At 41.5% G+C, this 21,517-nt stretch overlaps 1 protein-coding gene and 1 long non-coding RNA gene across 3 annotated transcripts in view; one reads left to right on the top strand and one right to left on the bottom strand.

Annotated features, from left to right (window-relative positions):
• TMEFF1 (transmembrane protein with EGF like and two follistatin like domains 1) overlaps nt 1–14,175 on the bottom strand; it is an 81,449-nt gene extending 67,274 nt beyond the window's left edge. For both annotated transcript variants that reach the window (XM_040481827.1, XM_040481828.1), the window contains exon 1: nt 13,953–14,175. In XM_040481827.1, coding sequence (XP_040337761.1) covers nt 13,953–14,148 — 196 coding nt within the window. In that variant the 5' untranslated portion in view covers nt 14,149–14,175. The remainder of the gene's footprint in view (nt 1–13,952) is intronic.
• An 818-nt stretch (nt 14,176–14,993) lies between these two features.
• Nucleotides 14,994–17,815, top strand: LOC121034752 (uncharacterized). The gene is made up of 2 exons (XR_005792593.1): nt 14,994–15,324; nt 17,426–17,815. It is a non-coding gene; the product is annotated as an uncharacterized LOC121034752 (long non-coding RNA).
• The last annotated feature ends 3,702 nt before the right edge of the window (nt 17,816–21,517 follow it).

Here is a 21,517-nt window from a genome sequence, read left to right as displayed (position 1 = left end):
AGCTCTATGCTGTCAATGCAAAGCCCGCTTCAGATCCTCTTATCCCACTCTCCCTTGGCCCCTCCCCTGCTGCATACACTCTCTCAAAAATAAATAAAACATTAATAAAATTAAAATTTTAAAAGTGATAAATGTATGTATATTTTTAGGTTCACATAAGATGCTACACACATTTATAAATCATTTTTGTGACTCCCATCTTAAATGACTTTTTTTTTTTTTAACTTTGATTTATTATTGAGAGACAGAGCATGAGCATGAGCACGGGAGGGGCAGAGAGAGAGGGAGACACAGCATCTGAAGCAGGCTCCAGGCTCTGAGCTGTCAGCACACAGCCCAACACAGGGCTCGAACCCATGAACTGTGAGATCATGACCTGAGCTGAAGTCGGACACTTAACCAACTGGGCCACCCAGGCGCCCCTTAAATGACTTTCTTGATTAACCAACTAACTTACAAGAATCTTAAGGCACCAGGACAAGAGGATTCCTACTATGTATAAAAACGTCCTGCCCTTAGCCATCCCACTGTGTCCTGTCTTGCTTCTTTTCTCTGAGCATTCTCATCTCACTTACACCACTTCAAGTCTTCAAACCTGCTTTTCCCCAACCTTATTAAAGCCATCTCACCTGTCACTGCCAGTCCTCAGAGCACTGCAGGGGGAACGTCCTATAATGAATGCAAAGTACTCATCAACATGTGGGAATCTTTAGTTCATCTCCAGTTAATTTCTTATTGACTCCCTACAGGACATGTTGAAACTCTTTACCTTTTTCTTCTTAAGAATAACCTCATTTCAAGGGGTTTATACACATGTCTATATGTTAACAGTGTTCGACAAAACCTTCGCCCCCACTTTTTTTTTTTTTTAGAAAAACACACCAATCCAATCTGACTAGACATCCTGCTGGATGGTTTCACTCCCAAAACAAAGCAGGCATGTTTCTGACCCTGTATCCAACTGTTGATGAGAAAGTCTCTGACAAAGTCCACAATATCCACACTGAAAACAGCAGAAATATTTGAAATATTTAAATATTTAAAACACCCTACACCAGGAAGTGGTGTGGTACAGCCATGGAATATTATAGAGCTATTTAAAAGGCTGCATATATTATGTGGCACTATGGAAATATGCTTATAAATGTCAAGTGAAAAAGCAGAAGACAACATGTGGACCATAATTGTGTAAAAAACACATATAGGAAAACCCAGCCAGAAAAAAACAAAATGGTAAAGGTACTGTCTGTATACCAGTTGAGCAATAGATTATTTTCCCTTCTTTTTAAGTTTCTATATTGGTTATACTTAATAGGGGAAAAAACTCAATGTGATTCCAAACACAGCCCCAAAGAGAGGTTGCCTATATAATGGACAAAGCACTAGTTTATATGTCAACAAGGGCCAGGTTCACATGCTAGCTCTTCACCTCTTAGAATAATAACACCTTCTCTTTCCTAGATATTATAATGATAGATATGTACTAAAAAGCAACAATGCCTAGAACAAGTAGGTAAACAACAAAAAATGTTCTGTCGTTCTTTCTCCAGACCAATCTAAGGAACACCTTTAATGACACAAATCACTGAAAATACATTTCAGGGTAAAAATCAAACAGTAAGTTTAGTAAATGATGGCTTTTGTCCAAGCAAATAAGATGAATTAGGAATTAAACTCTCTTCAACTTGTTTATTAAATTAACCATATTATATTAGTTATCCCCTATGATAAAGATATAAGAGGGAAAATAAACTTAGTATTTCATGATACAAATCCAAAAGTAGTTTACATTAATATTAAAAAGCACTAATGGTAGAGATGACTAAAACTTCTCTAAGCTATATTTAACAAAAAAAATTTTACATATGCCACCCAATTAATTGACTCTGATATTTTTCATCCCGTTCTACACACTACTGCCAAACTACCCTTTGTTAAGCACCACTTTGAAAGTGTCAATCCTCCACCCAACACCTAAAATCATTCCCTGCTGCCTCAATTCTAAATGCCTCTGCTTCGGCAATGATGGGAAGGACTGTCTATTGCAGGATCAGAAAGAACAAAAAATCCAGATCTCAAGCTGGGTATTAGATACTCAGGGTCTTCCCAGCCCTACCCAGTACTAACCACAGATCCCAAACTGCAATACTCTCTCCTATTCCTTTTTCTGACTAGCTTGGCAAACTTGTGTGAGTTTTCCCTCTTGTGGATCTAAAAACTATTACATTGTAGTTATTAAAAAGAATGATGAAGAAGCTCCCTATTTCCTGACATAACACAGTAAATTTTTCTTAAAGGCAGACTTTTTTAAATGTATGTCACAAACTAATTTATAATGCCTATATACAAAAATCTGAAAGGTATATACATGTAAATACAAGCCACAGTTATCACTTGGTGGAATTTGAACTTTCTTCTTTATTCTGTATTTTTCTGAATTGTCTGAGTTTCAGAATGAACTTGTATTACTTTTTAAATCAGACAAAAGAGGGGCATCTGGGTGGCTCGGTTGGTTAAGCGTCCCGCTCTTGACCTCGGCTCAGGTCATGATCTCACTGTTGGTGAGTTTGAGCCTCACATCGGGCTCTGTGCTGACAGCATGGAGCGACAGCGTGGAGCCTGCTTAGGATTCTCTGTCTCCTTTCTCTCTGCCCCTCCCCAACTCGTACTCATGTGTGCTTGAGCGCTCACTCTCTCTCTCTCTCAAAATAAACTTTAAAAAAATTAATCAGATAAAACAAATATGTGCATGTAAGACTCTTGAAAAATTATGTTAACTGAACAAAGCCAGGCACATAGGGCCACATGTTGTATGATTCCATTTATATGAAATGTCCAGAATAAGTAAATCCATACAGACACGAAGTCTCTACATGGTTGCAGAGGATGGGGGCAGAGAGGTGTTGGGGTTGACTGTTAATAGGCATGGAAATTCTTTTTGGGGTGATGGAAATGTTCTATAATTACAGAGTAGATAGTAGTGATGGTTACACAACATATTAAATATGTTAAAAACCACTGAATTGGGGCACCTGGGTGGCTCAGTCAGTTAAGCCTCCGACTTCGGCTCAGGTCATGATCCCACGGTTCATGGGTTCAAGCCCCATGTCGGGCTCTGTGCTGGCGGCATGGAACCTGGAGCCTGCTTCAGATTCTGTGTCTCCCTCTCTCTCCACTTCTCCCTCATTCAATCTGTCTCTCTCTCTCTCTCTCAAAAAAAAAAAAAAAAAAAAAAACCACTGAGTTGTATACTTCAAAACTTTAAGTTTTGTGAATTATATTTCAATAAAAAACAAAAATAATTTTTATAATCAGATAAAACAATCTTATTAAATTGTGAAAAAAAATGAAACAAACAGAAATGAACAGGGATTATAATTTGATGTTTAAGAAACGGACCCTAGGACCCACCGCCAAGATCAGTACCCTGGCTCTACACTTACCAGCTCTGTAACCTTAGTAATTTACCACTCTCTACCTCTATTCTCTCATCTGTAAAATGGGGATAATAAAAGTACCTATCTCATAATGTTGGCAAAGAATTAAATAAAGATATGGAAAGCACCCAAAGCAGTGCATGACACATCTTAAGTGCTATACTGTTAGCTTTTTTTTGTTTTTTAATTTTTTACACCATTGCTGGAGAAGGTATGGAAAATGAGCGCTCAAACCAACTATAAGAGTGTAAATTGGGGGCACCTGGGTGGCTCAGTTGGTTGAGCATCCGACTTTGGCTCAGGTCATGATCTCATGGTTCATGGGTTCGAGGCCCGCATGGGGCTCTGTGCTGACAGTTCAGAGCCTGGAGCCTGCTATAGATTCTGTGTCTCCCTCTCTCTCCCCCTGCCCTGCTTGTGTGCGCGCTCTCTCTCGCTCACGCTCTCTCTCTCTCTCAAAGGTAAACATTAAAAAAAAAATTTTTTTTAAGTGTGAATTGGTAGAACCTCTCACAGAATAATGCGGCAATAAACAATGAAGTTTTAATAATCTTTACCCTTTAACTAAACAATTCTATTTCTAGGAAATTATAACAGGGATAGAAGAAAAACATACAAAAATGAATGCATAGGTGATTGTTAACAGCAGCATTTTTTATAACAGCAAAGTAGAAAACCGCCTAAGCATCCATCTGTTGGAAATTAGTTAAATAAACTATTAATGAAATACTACGTGGCCATTAAGGTAGATACTAGAAACATATACACTGATATCCAAAGACCAAGATCCACTGTGAAGTGAAGAAAAGCAGGTTGTAAAACTATACAGAGCTATAATCCAATTTAGATTTTACAACATGTACATGTTTACATATGTATTTTAAGATTTTTGTAGGTACAATTAACACATTTCCTCCATCAAAGTTTTTTTATCAATAAATATCAATAAATAAATCTAAACACAACAATATCCCCCTCTGGCTCAATTTTCAACCACTATTCCTTAGTGTCTACAACACTAAGTGGAATAGGCAGTAGCCAGAATCCAGGGAAGTCACCCACAAAGACAAAAATCTATAAAACAACTAAAAGTTGGCATTGGGGAATCTGACATTATTTTAAAAGTGCATTTAAAAAAGACTTCACAAAACTCTGCTGCATTAAGAAGAGTTCCAGACTTGGAGTTCCAATTATTTGATAAAATAACTATATGATATTGGCCAAGCACTAAATAAATCTCGCTCACAAATCTCGGTTCCCTTAAGTAAAAATGGGTATTAACAATCCTTCATTGGATTGCAAGGAGTAAATGAGATCTTTACAAAAGAGAAATGGAAACTATACAGGATACTTTTCCTCTTTAGGTGAAACAACCAAAACCAAAACTTTTTTTTTTTAAACATTTTTTTAGCTTTTATTTTAGAGAAAGAGAGTGTGGGGGGTGGGGGGGGAGAGGGGCAGAGGGAAAGAATCTTAAGCAGGCTCCGCGCTCAGCATCACCCTGGGATCACGACCTGAGTCAAAATCACGAGTCAGATGCTCAACAGACTGAGATACCCAAGCGCTGAACCAAAACTTTAAAACGACACAATCACAACCTTAAAATTCAAAAAACTGTTGTAAAATAGTGAAGAATTAAAACACACACACACACACACACACACACACACACACAGGGGCACGTGGGAGGCTCAGTAGGTTAAGTGTCCAACTTCGGCTCATATCATGATCTCACGAGTTCATGAGTTTGAGCCCTGCATTGGGTGGTCAGCACAGAGCCCGCTTTGGATCCTCTGTCCCCCTATCCCTGCACTCTCTCTTTCAAAAGTAAATTAAAAATAAATATATTTTTTAAAAAGAAATGATAACAATTTAAAAAAAAAATAAATAATTTACAAAATTAAAAAACACACACACACAACTAGGTCTAATTGTAATTAGGAAATGCTTATGATCTGAACTTGAAGAAGGGAACAATAATGGTAAACACACAGCACCACCTAAAAAAATACCTTAAACCACTTCAAAGAAAAAAAGTATGAAAAACAAACACAGGACACTAAACACAGACTAAAGTGTCTTGTGAACAATGGGGAATCTAAACGTATCATTTAGGCTATAAACTGAACTGATAAAGAAAGTTTAGACATGGATAGATATCTATTTAGATAATACTTGCAAAGCAGTATTAGATGAAAGCTGACCATGCAAAATAAACTGAACTTAAAAATTCGAAAAGGTGATCCGACCTGTGAACAAGATCTCCAGGTTAACATAAAAATGGCAAAGCAAATAGGGGAAATCGAGAGAAAAGTTCAAATTTTTTCTGGTATAAAATGAAACAATTTCAGTATAAACATTAAAATATTATACAGGAGGGGCGCCTGGGTGGCGCAGTCGGTTGAGCGTCCGACTTCAGCCAGGTCACGATCTCGCGGTCCGTGAGTTCGAGCCCCGCGTCGGGCTCTGGGCTGATGGCTCAGAGCCTGGAGCCTGTTTCCAATTCTGTGTCTCCCTCTCTCTCTGCCCCTCCCCCGTTCATGCTCTGTCTCTCTCTGTCCCAAAAATAAATAAACGTTGAAAAAAAAAAATTAAAAAAAAAAATATTATACAGGAGAATGGCAATCATCACAGATTTCTTCTTTATATCTTTCCATATTCCTCATGTGTTTAACATCCAATAAATGCTGCCTTTGTAACAACAACAGCAACAAAAAAGATGGGTTTTTCTTTCTTTTTAACCATGGAAAAGAAAACTCAGAATATCTGCACAAAAATAAGAGAAATGGAGCTATGGTTGAAAACATAATACCTGTCAAAGTTTCTGAAGGCAGAAGAATGTATTAAGAACTTCAGAACCTGAAATGACTTTTCAAAAAATGATGAAACAGCTGAGCCATGAAAAATACATGACACCTGTAAAAAAGAAATATATTCAAATAGTAACAAAGGATTAACAGTAAAGCATCTAATAAACTAAAAGCAAATACTGAGGGAATTTTAAGATTCAAACAGAATTTCAAAGTGCATGAGAAGAGAATGCATGCCAACTCCTAAATGCCTCATTTATCCCATGAGAGAAGCTAATAATGGAACTAATTGTAGGAATAACGAAAATAGCTCTGTTAAAACAATGTTTCCAACAAGGAAAAAAAGGGGGAGGAGGGGGAGGAAGAGGATAAATGGGTTGACATTATCTCCCAATCCAGCTTAAAAGAAACTGAGAATTTAAAATTCCATTAAAGAAACTACATATACAGCGGAAATGAGGGATTAAAGAAATGAACTAAAAAGAAAATGGTAGGGTATAATAAAAACAGACAGTAACAAGTGTTGAGCAGGATATGGAGAAACTGGAACCCTCACACATTGCTGGAGAAAATGTAAAACGGCACAGCCACTTTGGAAAACAATTTGTCAGGTCCTCAAATGTTCAACATAGGGTTTACCAAATGACCCAGCAATTCTACTCCTAGTTATAAACCCAAGAGAACTGAAAACATATGTCCACACATAAATCTGTATATGAATGTTCACAGTATTCAGAATAGCCAAAAAGAAGGCTATATGATGATGATGGAGGGTAACACAAATATCATAATTACTTCATTTAATTACACCCATTTAAGTGGGTGAATATTTATAAAAACAAATAGTCCAGGGGCACCTCGGTGGTTCAGTTGATTAAGCTTCAGACTCTTGGTTTCAGCTCAGGACATGATCTTAAGGTCTGTGAGTTCCAGCCCGGAGTCGGGCTCTACACTGATAGCTTGAAGCCTGCATGGATTCTCTCTCTCTCTCTCTCCCTCTCTCTCAGCCCCTCCCCCACTCACATGTGCTCGCGCTCTCTCAAAATAAATAAATAAACTTTAAAAAATAAATAAGGTAAAACCACCATGTCGCTCAAATCCTGTGAGTTTCCCTCTGTCTTCAAGGCAAGTGCCAAACCTTCAGCTCAGCCTTCAAGGCCTTCCACTAATGTGGCAATGTGCAACTCATCTCCTGCCTTAATCCCCACACTTCAGCATCTCAAAATATTCCCTTTGCTTCCCCATCTTTTCTATCACCATTCCCACAGCCTAGAACACCTACCCTTCCCAGATTTCCTCAGTTTCTGTGTTATTCAGTTATTAATTCATTCTACAAGTAAATATATAAGGGGCCCTTAACTAGGTACAGTCAATATAGCAGTGAACAAAACAAAGAAAAACCCCTGCCCTCATGGAGCTACACAGAGCAGACAGATAATAACATGTATAGTTAAGTCACACAGGAAAGGGTGCTTTGGCACAAGAAAAAAACTTTAAGAAAGATTAAGGTGGGAAAGGGGCAGAGGGGATGGAAGGTGGAAAAAGATTCAATTTTAACGCATCATTTTGAAAGTGACATTAAAAACCTGAAGGAGCTGAGGGGATAAATAATTGGGACACTCAACACTGTACTACTATCTTTCTTAGAACACTTGTACAGTGAAAACTCCTTTCAAACATATATGAGTGGTTGCTGATCAATTAATCAAAAGTCTTGTAAAAGAGAAAATCATTTAAAAATAAGACATACTTTGTTAAAAATTAAACATTTTAACTGTTTTTAACTTCACACATATAAACATATATTCATTTTCCTATGTAGCACCAAAACCTTTGGGTCTACAAAATGCTGTTCCCTCCTTTCTTGGATAAGCCACACCCATACTCTACTATCTACAATGTCCACTTTCCCTTCCTTTAAAGTAAAAGGGAGACTGAAAAATACCTGCAAAATTTTGTAGGAGCAGAATCCTTCCAGAGATTTGTAAGATTTCCCCAATCTGTTTCAGTTGTCTTGACCACAGTCAAATTCACTGAAAGGCAATTCTCTCAGCCTCTCACCTTTATCAACTCTTTCTGAAGTATTTCATAAAAAACAACATTTTACATTTATATTGCACCAATCTGAGCAATTTTTATTAATTTATACTCAAAGGACCACTGGTATAAATAAATTTGAAAACAAACACAACTTACTCTTTCTTGGTAAGCAAAGAAATAAATGATACATGGGCAAACTGGAGTTAATCTACCAGCCTGAGCATCTGTGTGCTGTGGGAATCGATTAGAATGGTTTACTAAGGGAATGTCTAATCCAGAAAGTTAAAATCAAGACCGGCAAAGTATCTGAATAGACATTTCTCCAAACAAGATATATAAACAGCCAATAAGTACATGAAAATGTGCTCAACGTCATTAGTTGTTAGGGAAATGTAAATCAAAACCACGTTGATATACAACTTCACACCCACAAGGTTGACTATAATCAAAAAGACAGTAACAAATGTTGGCCAGGATATGGGCAAACTGGTACATTCACACATTGCTGGTGAAAATGTAAAATGGTACAGCTGCTTTAGAAAACAGGTTGGGAGTTCCTCAAAATGTTAAACATGGAGTTATCAGGTGATTCAGAAATTCTATTTCTAGGTATACGCTCAAGAGAATTGAAAACATATGTCCACACAAAAAACTTCTACATGAATGTTCATAGCAGCATTGTCCATAATTGATGAAAAGTGGTAACAGCTCAAGTGTCCCTCAACTGATGAATGGATAAACAAAATGTGGTATGTATCCATACAATGGAATATTACTCAACCATAAAAAGCATTTAAGTTCCAAAAGACAAATATCATATGACTTCACTCATGTGAGGACTTTAAGATACAAAACAGATGAACACATGGGAAGGGAAGCAAAAATAATATAAAAACACAGAAGGGGACGAAACATAAAAGACTCAAGTATAGAGAACAAACAGAGGGTTACTGGAGGGGTTGTCAGGGAGGGAATGGGCTCAATGGGTAAGGGGCATTAAGGAATCTACTCCTGTAATAATTGTTGCACTATATGCTAACTAACTTGGATGTAAATTAAAAAAATAAAATGCTATGAAAGACTCAAAGATTTTGTAAAAAAAAAAAAGAGAAAAAAAGCACTGAAGTTCTGACACATGCTACAACACGGATGAACCTTGAAAATATTATCCTAAGTGAAAGAAGACAATCACAAAAGGCCATACATTATATAATTCCATTTAAATGCAATGTCCAAAACAGGCAAATCCATAGAGACGGAGTAGATTAGCATTCGTCAGGGGTTGTGGAAAGAAAGGAACATGGAGTAAAGGTTTTCTTTTTGAGGTGATGAATATGTTCTGTCATTAGATAATTATGATGGTTGTACAACTTTGTGAATATATTTAATTGTGTATCTTTTAAAAAATCCCATTGCTGTCAGTGTTCAATAAACAGCTTATTAACTGGGGTAGGAGAGAAAGCCCGGATGTATTAAATAGAAATTTCTTCACATAGATTTATAAGAGGCTAACTAACTACCTCTGTTAGAATATAAAGCCCCTGAAGTCAGGGATGGCCTCTCATTTATTTCCCTTAACATCTAGCATAGTAGAGTACCTTAAGCTGGTATTCAATCAAGTTCAATAAATAAATTATTAAATACCCACATATTACATACCAGAGATCTAGAAGATTCCAAACAGATTGAAAAAACTCACTTTTTGGCCCCCAAATCCTGAATTGCCACTAACAAGGCATGTCTCTTAATATGAAGTTTACACCATCCATTCATACCATCCTTACCACCATATCACAATCCAGAGGACCCACTTCTAACTTCTGTGACATTTTTTAAATCCAATCCAAATTCTCTACCTTATATCTATCACCAAATGCCACTTATTGGTCTCTCAGTATGTTTTTCCACTCCTTTAACCACGTTCCTTAAGACAACAATGCTCATATTTAGCCTCATCTGTTCTTCTCAAACACCCTAGAGTCAAAAAGAACCATCATTATCTTCATGTTGCAAATAAGAAAAGAATGCCATGTCTAAGGTCACCTGGTCTCTCAAGTTCAAAATTCATCTTTCTTCACATAAATCATGTATTTCCCAACTTTCTTCTCTTTGGATGAACGGGGAAATTTCTGATTAAGTTAAATTTTCAAAGAATAAGTACAAATAAAAAAATAGAAGACCAAAGCAACAATTATAAAGTCCAGAATGATTGAAGACTCGAGGCATGAGAACAATAAAAAAAGGTGTGTTTAGAACAAGAAGAAATAAAAGGCCCACTGCTTTGGGAAGATGTTGTAATAGTCAAGAGATGACAAGGACAAATACAGACCCATTCAGTTTCTTCTTTGCTTTGGTAATCTTCATCAAGGACCATGATCTTCAAACTGGGAAGGGCAGAACTCTGATAAAAGGAAGCTAACATCTCAGGTAAGTGCAATGAAGAAAGGACAGTAACAGAATATGGAGCTAGTTCAAAAGAATTTGCATCCTGATATAAACAAATTACACTCTATGACACTGAAAAACTTTTAGATGACAAGATGCCAGAAGACCAGAAACGAAGAAAACTCTCAGTTTTCAAAAAAAGAGAAATGCCGATCCAGGAAAACATCAGTGGGTAAACTTGCCATGTATCCCCTGAAAAAGTCTAGAATGTGTAGGTAAGTTTTTGAACACAATAAAAAGTAAAAAGCCACTATGGGCTCTTTATTAAGGCAGGCTATACAACATTTGCTTTTTGATAGGATCACTAAAATGGGAAAAACAGAGGATGATACATATACATAACTGATTCTAACAAGATGAACTGACAGAATCTTTAAATAATAGGCTAGTGAACAAAATGAGAAAATGTTGAACAGCAGAAGTTCAAAAATCTGTTCAACCCTACCAGGAGCGTGCATAGCCGATTGAACATCTGGTTGATTAATGTATCAACATCGACCCATTTGAAAGGAAGTCTGGAGTAAAAAATCGCAGAGTGGTATCTTTTCCCATGATCTAGACATCTTCTATTAATTTAATAAAGCACAGACCTGGTCTTCAGACGTGCAAGGGCCACGATGCTGAGTGACCCAAAAGACAAACAACCTGACAGAATCAGGCTCCAAAAGGTCAGAGTAGGCTGAAATGATCCAAAATTCAAAATGAAAATTAACAGGGAGTCAAGACCAGCATTTAGATTTTGAAACTCAAATCTATGAAGGACCAAACTTCGGTTTATGTGGGGAAATACCTGGGTAACAAAAGCAACTAGGAAAAAAAACTATGTAAAATCTCAAGATGCATTCATTCATTAATAGATGCAGAAAACCACACTGGATTTCTATACTCCTTTAAAAAATTATCTTTTTCCATATGAATCACTCCCAGATTTTCATCCTAGAAATAGTTATAACAAGAATCTACAAATATCACTTAGTTAAAACTCTAGCTTTAGACCCAGAGTCATTCAAATGCATCTTAGCATTAGAAAACATTTCATTTGATAAGCCTAATTTATTGACATATCAATAAATCCTTGAAAGAAGGCTAGATATTAAATCCAAGTCTGTCTTTTAATAGAAGAGGAAATTTTTAAAAATTAAGTAACTTGGCTCCACATAGCACAGCTGCTTAGCAAGGGTCAGGATCTCCAAATCTGTCTCCTTTTCCTACACCATGTGGGTTTTCAGCCCTCTGCTTCCTTTCTTAAAAGTTGTACTTTGCACTAAAGAGTTAGAAAACATACATACACAAAAACATCCGTCAACACACTATTTTGCTAAGGACAAATTAGCTTAGCAAGAACAAATAATCACTGCACATTAGCCAGTGAAATATTTTGACATGGTGTGATCACTTACAAGTTTGATAACAAATATTTACTACAAAAAGGCACTCTAATATACAAATGGTTTTTATTCTTAACCATGAATGCGTGATTATTTATTAAACATTATCCCATATCCCACTTAACATTAGAAGAATAAAGTTAAAGTTATTACACGATGAAAAGGCTTTTAACGGACATGCCATTGTTTACTGTGCTCAAAATCCCATCCCCAACATAAAACACACCATTATGAAAATTACTGAAAGATATTAGACCCTGAAATCTAAACAGCAAGCCAAAGGTTTTCTTCATGGAGGGCAGCATCTGTGCTGAGGCCCTCTTACTCCCTCCTCACTCCCCCAGAAACAATGCCCCTTCCATTGCCCAAAGGTACAAAGGTTGTCAGGCAGACAGACCAGAAGATCCCAGGTGGCCTGGAGTCCTTCCTCCTTTCCCCTCCTCCCCCTTCCCCACCCCCACCACGCCTCCTCTTCCGCCCCCGTGGTTTAAAGAAGACAAGTGGAGAATTGAGAATTGATAAAAGGGTAAGTTAGAAAGGCATGGCTGAGGACCACTACCATCTGCTAGCCCAGCTCCAGGAAGATCCACCCACTCCTAAATGAGACCTGGAAGCTTCTCCTTGCCCCAGGGCTCCTCTGGGACCCCTTTTGAAAGGAAGAAGGAACTTTACTGCTCAGATACCTCCTCCCCATTCTTATCCATTAGAGGCCCAGCAAGCTCTTTGTTTCCAAGAGCTGGGGGGGGGGGGGGGGGGTGGGGTCGGGACAGGCGGCCTTGGAGAAGGGGAGAGGTCACTCCCTTGCTCCTGTAGCTGCCAATCTCCAGGCCCTCCAGCAGAACACAAACACTCGCACCATACTCTCCGAGCCGGTTCCCTCTTTCCACACCACCTTAAAAACCCAGGGTCACACAGAGGCACTTCCTGAGATCTAATTACCTCTTTCAATACCCAAACCCTGCACAGGATGACTCCCTAGCTCCCTCCCTCTGGAAGGATACTAACGGGGTTCAATCCGGGACTCCCATCCTTTCTCCTCAATGCATACCCCAGGGTATACCCCTGAGCCCCACGCAAGACGCATAAAAACATAGGGTCACTTCCTGGGCCCCAGGACTTTTCCCTGCTCACATCCACAGACCCGCCGTCACTCCTGGCCCCCAGAGCCCACCTCTAAACCCAAAGGACAGACACGCGCGCGCGCAGACGCGCGCGCGCGCGCACACACACACACACACACACAGTCACTTCTACAAACCACGTCCTCTGGGACACCCGTTACCTTTACCCACACGACCACTCCCCAGTGTCCTAAGAACCTCCAAAGCACATGGTCACTCCCCTGGCCCTCAGGCTCGGCACCCCCAGTCCTTCACCGTCTCTGTCTCTGTCTCTGTCTCTGTCTCTCTCTCTCTCTCACACACACACACACACACACACACACACGCTCGTTGCCTCCCCTGTGCCTTCACAACACAGACACGCGCTCCCGCGTGCACACCTACAGTCACACCAGGAACCCGGCCGGCTTCCCCCGCCTCGCCGGGTCCCGTCCCCACCACCTCAGAGCACGCCGGGCCGGGCCGCTCTCTCCCAGACACTCGACACACATGGTCGCACTCACGGCCACTCCCCATGCCCAACGCCGGGCCCCGAGCCCGCGCCTCACGCTCGCGCCCTGCCCTCCGCCCTCGCTCACCCTCCGGCCACACTCTCCGGGAAGCCCGGGCCCGGGCCTTTCCCAGCGCGGCCGCCGGGACGGGGAGGGCAGCAGCGGCGGCGAGGGAGGGAGGGAGGGAGGGGCCGCAGAGGCGGGCTCCGGCCGCTCCTACCTGAGCAGTTGATGCTCTTGCCTTTGCCGCCGGGACAGTCCCCGCCGCCGCCGCTGCCGCCACCCGGGGGCTGGTTGGACGCGCGGCTCCCGGGCAGAGAGAAGGCGAAGAGCAGAAGCACCGACGTGTAGCAGCAGAAGGCGAGCGGGGGAGCGGCAGGCAGCCGGAGCGGCGCCTCAGCGGCCGCGGCGCCCATGACTGGCGCCCCTGGACGGCGGGAAGCGCAGGGAGCCGCAGGCCCGGGGCATCCAGCCGCGCACCGGGAGCCCCGCCGCTGCCTCGGCGCCTCCTAGCAGCCGCGCCGCTGCGCCTGGGAGCAGCCCCTCAGCATCCCGGTCCCACCCGCAGCGCCCGCCAGGCCCCGGCCCGCCGCGCTCGGGACGGAGTCAGAGGGTCCGGGCGCGTGCGAGGGTCGCGGGCGCGCGAGGGTGCGCGCGAGGGTGCGAGCCCGCGTTGGGGAGACCGAGGCTGGGGGCGTGAACGGGCGCGCGCGCGGCGGGCGGGGGTCGCGGGGCGGGGGCAGACCCAGCCCCTCACTCGCCGCTCGCCTTCCCTTTGTGTCCGCGGCCGTCGCCACCGCGTCACAAAGACCCCGGCCCGCCCGGTGAGGGGCGCGTGACAGAGCCGCGGGCGGGAGGGGTGGCTGCGACCCCGCCCCGCGCACACCCCCAGCGCTCGCGTCGGCAGCTCCGCCCCCGCCCGCGGCCGGCGCCGCCTCCGGGGGAGCTATTGTTCCTGCGGCGGGGCGGGAGCGCCGAGGGCGGGGGTTGTAGGCACTCCTCCGCCCGGCCGCGGGGAGCTGGCTGGCGCGGGGATGCTCCGTAGGCATTACCCTGACAGACATTTTTGCCGCCCTTTGCAAGTGGTTTTGAAGCATTTCCTTCGCTCAGCAGCCAGGCTGGGAAAGAAGGGCAGGTGGTCTATTATACATCTATTTTCTAGGTGAAGCAACTGAGCCACAGGGAGGTGAAGGTGACTTGTCCAAGGTCACAAACCAAGAAATGGCCAGGACGCGAATTGGAACCCAAGTTCCGACCCCCAACTCTGCAGTTCCTAGAGATGGGCTAAATTTCTAGGCTCCTCACCCCCACCCACCCTTTCCCACAGACACCAACTGAATTTAAAAATCTGTTTTGCCCTCTCCCACTCATAATAGCCAACGTAGAGAGCAGATTTGCCATATTCAAGACCTGGACGAAGCCCTTTACGAGCAGAGCATTCTCTCCAATTCTTTTTTACAGCCCTACAAGGGAGTTTTCATTCTCATCCCCATTCCACAGATGAGGAAGTTGGGACCCAGAGAGGTAAAGTGATCTGACTCCCAATCCAGTGCTCTCCCTATCACATCATGATAGATGAGATTTAGCCTCAGGTAGTAAGATTATGGAGTGAATTGTTCGAAGGTCTCTGACTTTTTTCATAGACTATGCTGCTTCTCCCCTAAGAAGAAATTTCTTAGTCTCACTGAAAAACTGATAAATATGACTCAAAATTTTTAGCGTGTGGGACAAGCCACCACAAGCAAAAACACATCAGGGGAAATGTTTTCAATGTGAATAGGAGACAATGTGCTTAATAGAAAGAACATAAATCAAGAAGAAACAGTTGACACAACAGAAAAATGAGAAGAGGAGCTGACTTGTCTTATTCACATAAAATACAGTAAATATATGAAAAGATATTTAAACCCACTAGTAATGAAAGGCAGATTAAAACCACAAGATTTTTTTCCTGAAGATGATTAACAATAGTTAAAAGAATTGACAAAACCTAGCACTATTAATTTATACATCTGGGGAGGACAATTAGACTATATATATCAAAAACCTTTAAAATATGTGTACCCTTTAAACCTAGGAATTCTGTGTATTGGAATTTATCCAAAAGAAATAATTGTACATGGGGCACCTGGGTGGCTCAGTAGGTTAAGCACCCCACTACTCTTGATTTCCACTCAGGTCATGATCTCATGGTTCATGACATCAAGCCCGAGTGGGGCTCTGCACTGACAGTGTGAACCCTGCTTGGAATTCTCTCTCTCCTCTCCCTCTGCCCCTCCCCCACTCGCACACACATGTTCTCTCTCTCTCAAAATAAACATTTTTTTTAAAGAAATAATTGTACAAGCACCCAAAAATGTGCATATGGATGTTCATCAGAGCTTTTTTATAATAGTAAATATAATCTAAATGTCCATCTGGAAAACAAAGTATCCTGCCTCTTTGTACACAGGAGTATTTTGCAGTTTTAACTATGATGATTAACTGACATCATAGTTTACTGACATGGAAAACAGCAGGCTACTGATGAGTATAATAAAATCCTGTATTTCTAAAATATACGTGTGTGTGCGCATATCCATAAGAAAGAAGAATATACAGCTATATATTAACTGTGACTATTGGGCTTATGAGTGGCCCTTGTCTTTTATATTTTTCTGTTTTGTCTGAATTTTTTTTCAATGAAAATTTTTGTTATAATTTAAAACTCTCTTTTCTTTCAAATTGTATTTTCAACATACTTTTTATATAAACTCATATTGTTAACATTTTGTTAAGACTTGCCTCAAACCTCTGAACTGTTAGCAGTGGCATAGCAATTGTTACAATGAAAATTCAGCTTCTGGCTTCCAGTTCAGGTATGATCCCAGGTTCCTGACTGCTAAGCCACAGCTAGCTAAAGGCTCCTTCTCAGACCATTCCCTCAATGGCTTCTCTGCTAATCTTGACCTCTTCTATGCTTCTTTTTTGCCCTCTGTCTTGGCTCTTTCACCCCCTGTATTCTGCCTTTAATTTTCATTTGACTGCTAACCATAGCTCAGGCATAAAAACTAAGAGGAGACAACCCTTAAATAAAAAGCAAAAACACTGTGGCCATAAATCACAAATTAATTTACATCTGCACCTTCCTCCAAATTAGGTAGGAAAAATTAAGCATAGATTTCTCAAAAGTTGTCAAATTGAAAAGGACTCTACTTCAGAGATAGGATTTCTCTGACCTTAATTATCCAATCTCAGGAAAAAAATATCTTAGTGGTCATCTAATACAACCGTCACGTGCTTTAGTATTGGTGACCCCAAAATGTCAGGTAACAAAAGAGTATGGGACTCACTACATGAAAACCACCCAGAGAGTTTTAAAAGAAAGTAGATTTCTGAACACCACTCCAGACATGCTGGGAGTCAGGGGGTGGGGAGGTGGGGGTATTCAAGTATCCCTTATTTATATTAAAGTTCTCTAGAACCTCACATGCACTGCCAGTTTGGAAACCCCTGATCTAACCTTGATCAGTTACGGCTCCAAAACAAACAACCATAAAACCTTAGCAGTGTGCCACAATAAACATTCATTTCTCATAAATCTGGGGGTTGATTAATCTAGACTGGGCTTGGCTGAATGGCTCTGCTTCAAGCTGCAGGTCTAGCTGAACTTGACTCTGATCTTCTCCAATATTACTCTTTTGGGGGTCCCAGCTGAAGGAGCAGCAAGCAGCTACCCAGAGGAACTCTTATGGAGTTGGCAGTGGTGCAGCAGGGGAAGCCCAACTGTGCAAGCTTTTTTCACACCCCTGCTTACACTTGTCTATTAAAATTCCACTGGCTCAGTCGAGTCTCCTAGCTGAACCCAAAGACAACAAGTAAGGAACTCTACTCTGTGGAGGTGAGTGAGAGGGAGTGAATACGGGGTGAATATTTTTGAAAAAAAATCTATCAGAAATCCTGTACTTGAATGTCATTATTTATGCTCTGTCAGAATGTTTTCAGCTCCCAGTAACAGAAAAACCAACCCAAATTAACTTAAAAAAGGATTTATGGGCTCAAATTAAAAAAAAAAAAAAAAAGGCAAAAAGTAGTGCCCTCTCCTATGAGTTGGCTTTGTCCTCAACAAGGCTTCACTCATGGAAAACATCGCATTCCTTCAAGAATTCTTTGTGAGCATCTGCTGTGTGCTAGGCACCACAGTAGCCTCGAGGGGTGAGAGATAATTCTGCCTCACTGTCTCAGGAGGAGGAGGGGAGGACATCTGAAAATTAGCAATTACAACTCAGTGTGATAAACACTAGATTGAAATGGAGCATGAGGGCGGGGGTAGGAGTAAATGGCAAATCCTACTCCACACTCCCAGCCTGGCCAAAATTCGGGCTTTTCTGGACCTCCCGCTGTAGGGTCTAGCTGCATAATGAAGGCCTGATAAATGGTAATGAGACAATTTGGGACTGACAAATTGGCCCTAGTAGGAGAGAGTCCCAGCACTTGAGCTCAGTCCAGAAACACTGAAATGATTTATGGTACAGCACTGACACAAGCCTGGGGCTGACCTCTGGCCCTCTTGAGAAATTGGACTCCCCTTCCTAGAGAAAGCAACCCTTTAAAAAAAAAAAAAAAAAAAAAAGTAGAGGTGCCTGGGTGGCTCAGTCGGTTAAGCATCCGACTTCGGCTCAGGTCATGATCTTGTGGTTTGTGAGTTCGAGCCCCGCGTCGGGCTCTGTGCTGACAGCTCAGAGCCTAGAGCCTGCTTCAGATTCTGTGTTTCCTTCTCTCTCTGCCCCTCCCCTGCTCATGCTCTGTCTCTCTCTGTCTCAAAAATAAATAAAACATTAAAAAATTTTTTTTTTAAGTAAAGAGTGAAATCATTCATTCATTAAGTCTGTACTAAAGACCTACTTCTCATTCCTGAAAATACAATGGTGAGCACAACAGACCTGGTCCCTGTCTTAATGAAGTTTACAGTCAAATATTAAACAATTATGCAAATAAAAGTGAAATTGCGGAGCACCTGGGTGACTCAATCAGTTAAGCATCCGACTTTCAATTTCAGCTCAGGTTGTGATCTCGCTCTTGGTGAGATCAAGCCTGGCATCAAGCTCTGTGCTGACAGAGCCGATGGAACTGGCTTGGGATTCTCTCTCTCTCTCTCTCTCTGCCCCTGCCCTGCTTGCTCTCTCTCTTTCTGTCTCTCATGATAAATAAAAAAACATTTTTTAAGTGAAATTGCAACAATGTTGATAAATACTATGAAGGGGAAGTTCAGAGGTTTACAAAAAGGGTGAGTAAAGTTAACCAAGTGAAGAGGGAGTGTTCCAGGCAGAGGGAACATCATGAGCAAATGCCTGGGAGTAAAAAGGGTCTGAATGTCAGCCAGTGTAGTAAAGACAGCAAGGTCAGCTTGTTTTAAACCTCATTCATTGATTCAACAAATATTTACTGAGTATCTACTATGATGTAGGCACTGTTCTAGATGCCAAGAAATAGCAGTGAACAAAACAAAGTCCCTGCTTCTTATAAAACTTCTAGTCTAGTGAGGAGACCTCATAACAATAATACCAGTGGGAGAGAATAATTGTTGGATCAGGCCATAACAAAAGCAACTATAATTCACGGAAGACCTACTACATCCCAGGTACTGCCAGCCACTTTGTATTTGTTGTCACTAATCTTCCCACCCACCTGTTGGTAGGTATTATTTCCATTTTATAAATGAGGAAATTGAGGTTTATGAGGGTAAGTGACTACTCAAACTACAAAACTGGGAAGTTGGAGTCACCTGACTCTGGTTCCAGAGCCCCGCCACATCACTAAGGTGAGCGAGCTGGTGGAGAAGCATCATCATCTAATACAAAATGGAGCAAAGATTGTCACCACTGAGACTGCAGCCACCAAGGAGTGTGCACAAACAGTCCTGAGCCCCCTGCCAGCATGTCAGGAGACTTTAGTTGGGGCTTCTTGTGATCATGCAGGGATTACAGTAATGTGATTACACTGCTTGTAATTACAACTCCAGTTGAAAGCACTATGATTGTTACCCACATCCCCTTAATGGTCCTCAATTACATAGATGGGCAGAAGCCAAGGAGGCAAGGGTTACAAATATCTGAACAAAAAAGTGCTATGGGAATCCAGAGAAGTAGCCTCACTCCGCCTGGAGAACAGGCTTCACCACTATAATTCTGTCAATTTGAAAGGCTTCTCACCCAAACAGTCTCTATGAGTGGGTAGGGAGACGGAGGCGGCATCTCTGGGTTTCTCCTGCAGGTCTTCTTGTCGTTCAGTTGTGCAGTATTGCCCTGAATACAGAATTAAGATTTCTCCTCATCTTTCAGCAAATGGAAATTTTCAGCTGCAATTCAAAAATTTCTCCCAGGGTTTAACTCATAAAGGATTGTACCAAAGAAATAGCTTCTCTGACAATCACACATAAATGGTAGTAAGAGGTATAGCATCGTAATTAAGAGTGTAAGCTCTGGAACCAAACCATCTAGTTTTGCATCTTAACTCTGCCACTTGCTACCTCTATGACCTTGGGCAAGTTATTGAACTTCTCTATGCCTCAGTTGCATAATCTGTAACGTGGAAATCAAACTTCTATCTGCCTCACAGTGTTGTTTTAAGAAGAAAATGGGTTTGTATGGGCAAAATGCTTAGATTCATGCTTAGTACATTGTAAGTACTCAATAAATAATTGGCTAGGAGTAGTCGTGGCAAAGTAAGCACATAATAAGTGATAGTTCTTATTAGTGGCAGTAGCCGTTAACTGCATTTATATACTAGGCTAAGAGCTTCATGTGTATTATCTAATATAATGTTTCCAAAAACCTAATGGGGAAGGTGATATTATTATCCTCATTCTGTAGATGAGAAAACTGAGATTTGGAGAGGTTAAGTCATTTGCCTGAGGTTACACAGTGAGCGGTCAGCAGGACTGATGCTGAAATCAAGGTCTATCTGACTCAAAAGCCTATGGTCTAAAAAAAAAAACTCAAAAGAGATAAAGTCAGCAGTCAAAACAGTTCATATGAGCTGGCTGGTTGCCGGAGAGACCTGCAGGAGGGCAGCCTCCTGACTGGCGGAGGCAGCCAAACAAGGAGGAGGAAAGTGGTGACAAATAGCCAGGTAGGTTAAAGGGAAGGACACGAGGTTACAGCCAAGAGTCTGGGAACTTGAGAATGGCATCCACTGAGCTAAGAATCATGAAAAAGAGACAAAGCAAGGAGCTAACTACGTGGAGGAATTAAAGTGAGCCCAGTGGAGTTAAATAACTACATTTTGCCACTGTGTGTATTTAAGTATGTCAGCTTGCCTCTGTATGTATACATATGTATGGAACATATGTCATTTGCCTGTGTGTGTACATATGTAATGAGTATATCAGCTTGCCTCTGTACATATGCAAAAGTGCCAAGCATATGCCATTTTATTCTCTGTGTACATATGTGGGGAATGAGTATATATCAGGTTGCCTCTCTGAGAGGGTGTATGTATGCAAATCTAAGTGTAACAGCTGGGCTCTGTGTTTGTACATGCACATTTACATGTGTGTATCCATGCACACATCACCATATATAGCAAATCATCGGTACATGTACATGTGAGCTTAAATTGAGTCAGCCATTTTTTAATTCTCCTCCTTTGGTTTTAAGTTGAAAATTATTTCCTACAGTCTGATGGCCTTAGGACTCAACATCAGGGTCAATACGGTTAGACTCAGCACTTAGTCTGGGTTCCTAATTAAGGAAGCTATAAAGGTGAAACAAAGACTGCATGCTGGAGCTGTTTCTCTCAACACAG

The sequence above is a fragment of the Herpailurus yagouaroundi genome, unplaced genomic scaffold, assembly GCF_014898765.1.
Source record: "Herpailurus yagouaroundi ecotype Mexico unplaced genomic scaffold, PumYag 160, whole genome shotgun sequence".
Classification (NCBI taxonomy): Eukaryota; Metazoa; Chordata; class Mammalia; order Carnivora; family Felidae; genus Herpailurus; species Herpailurus yagouaroundi.
This window is presented reverse-complemented; position numbering and strand designations above follow the sequence as displayed.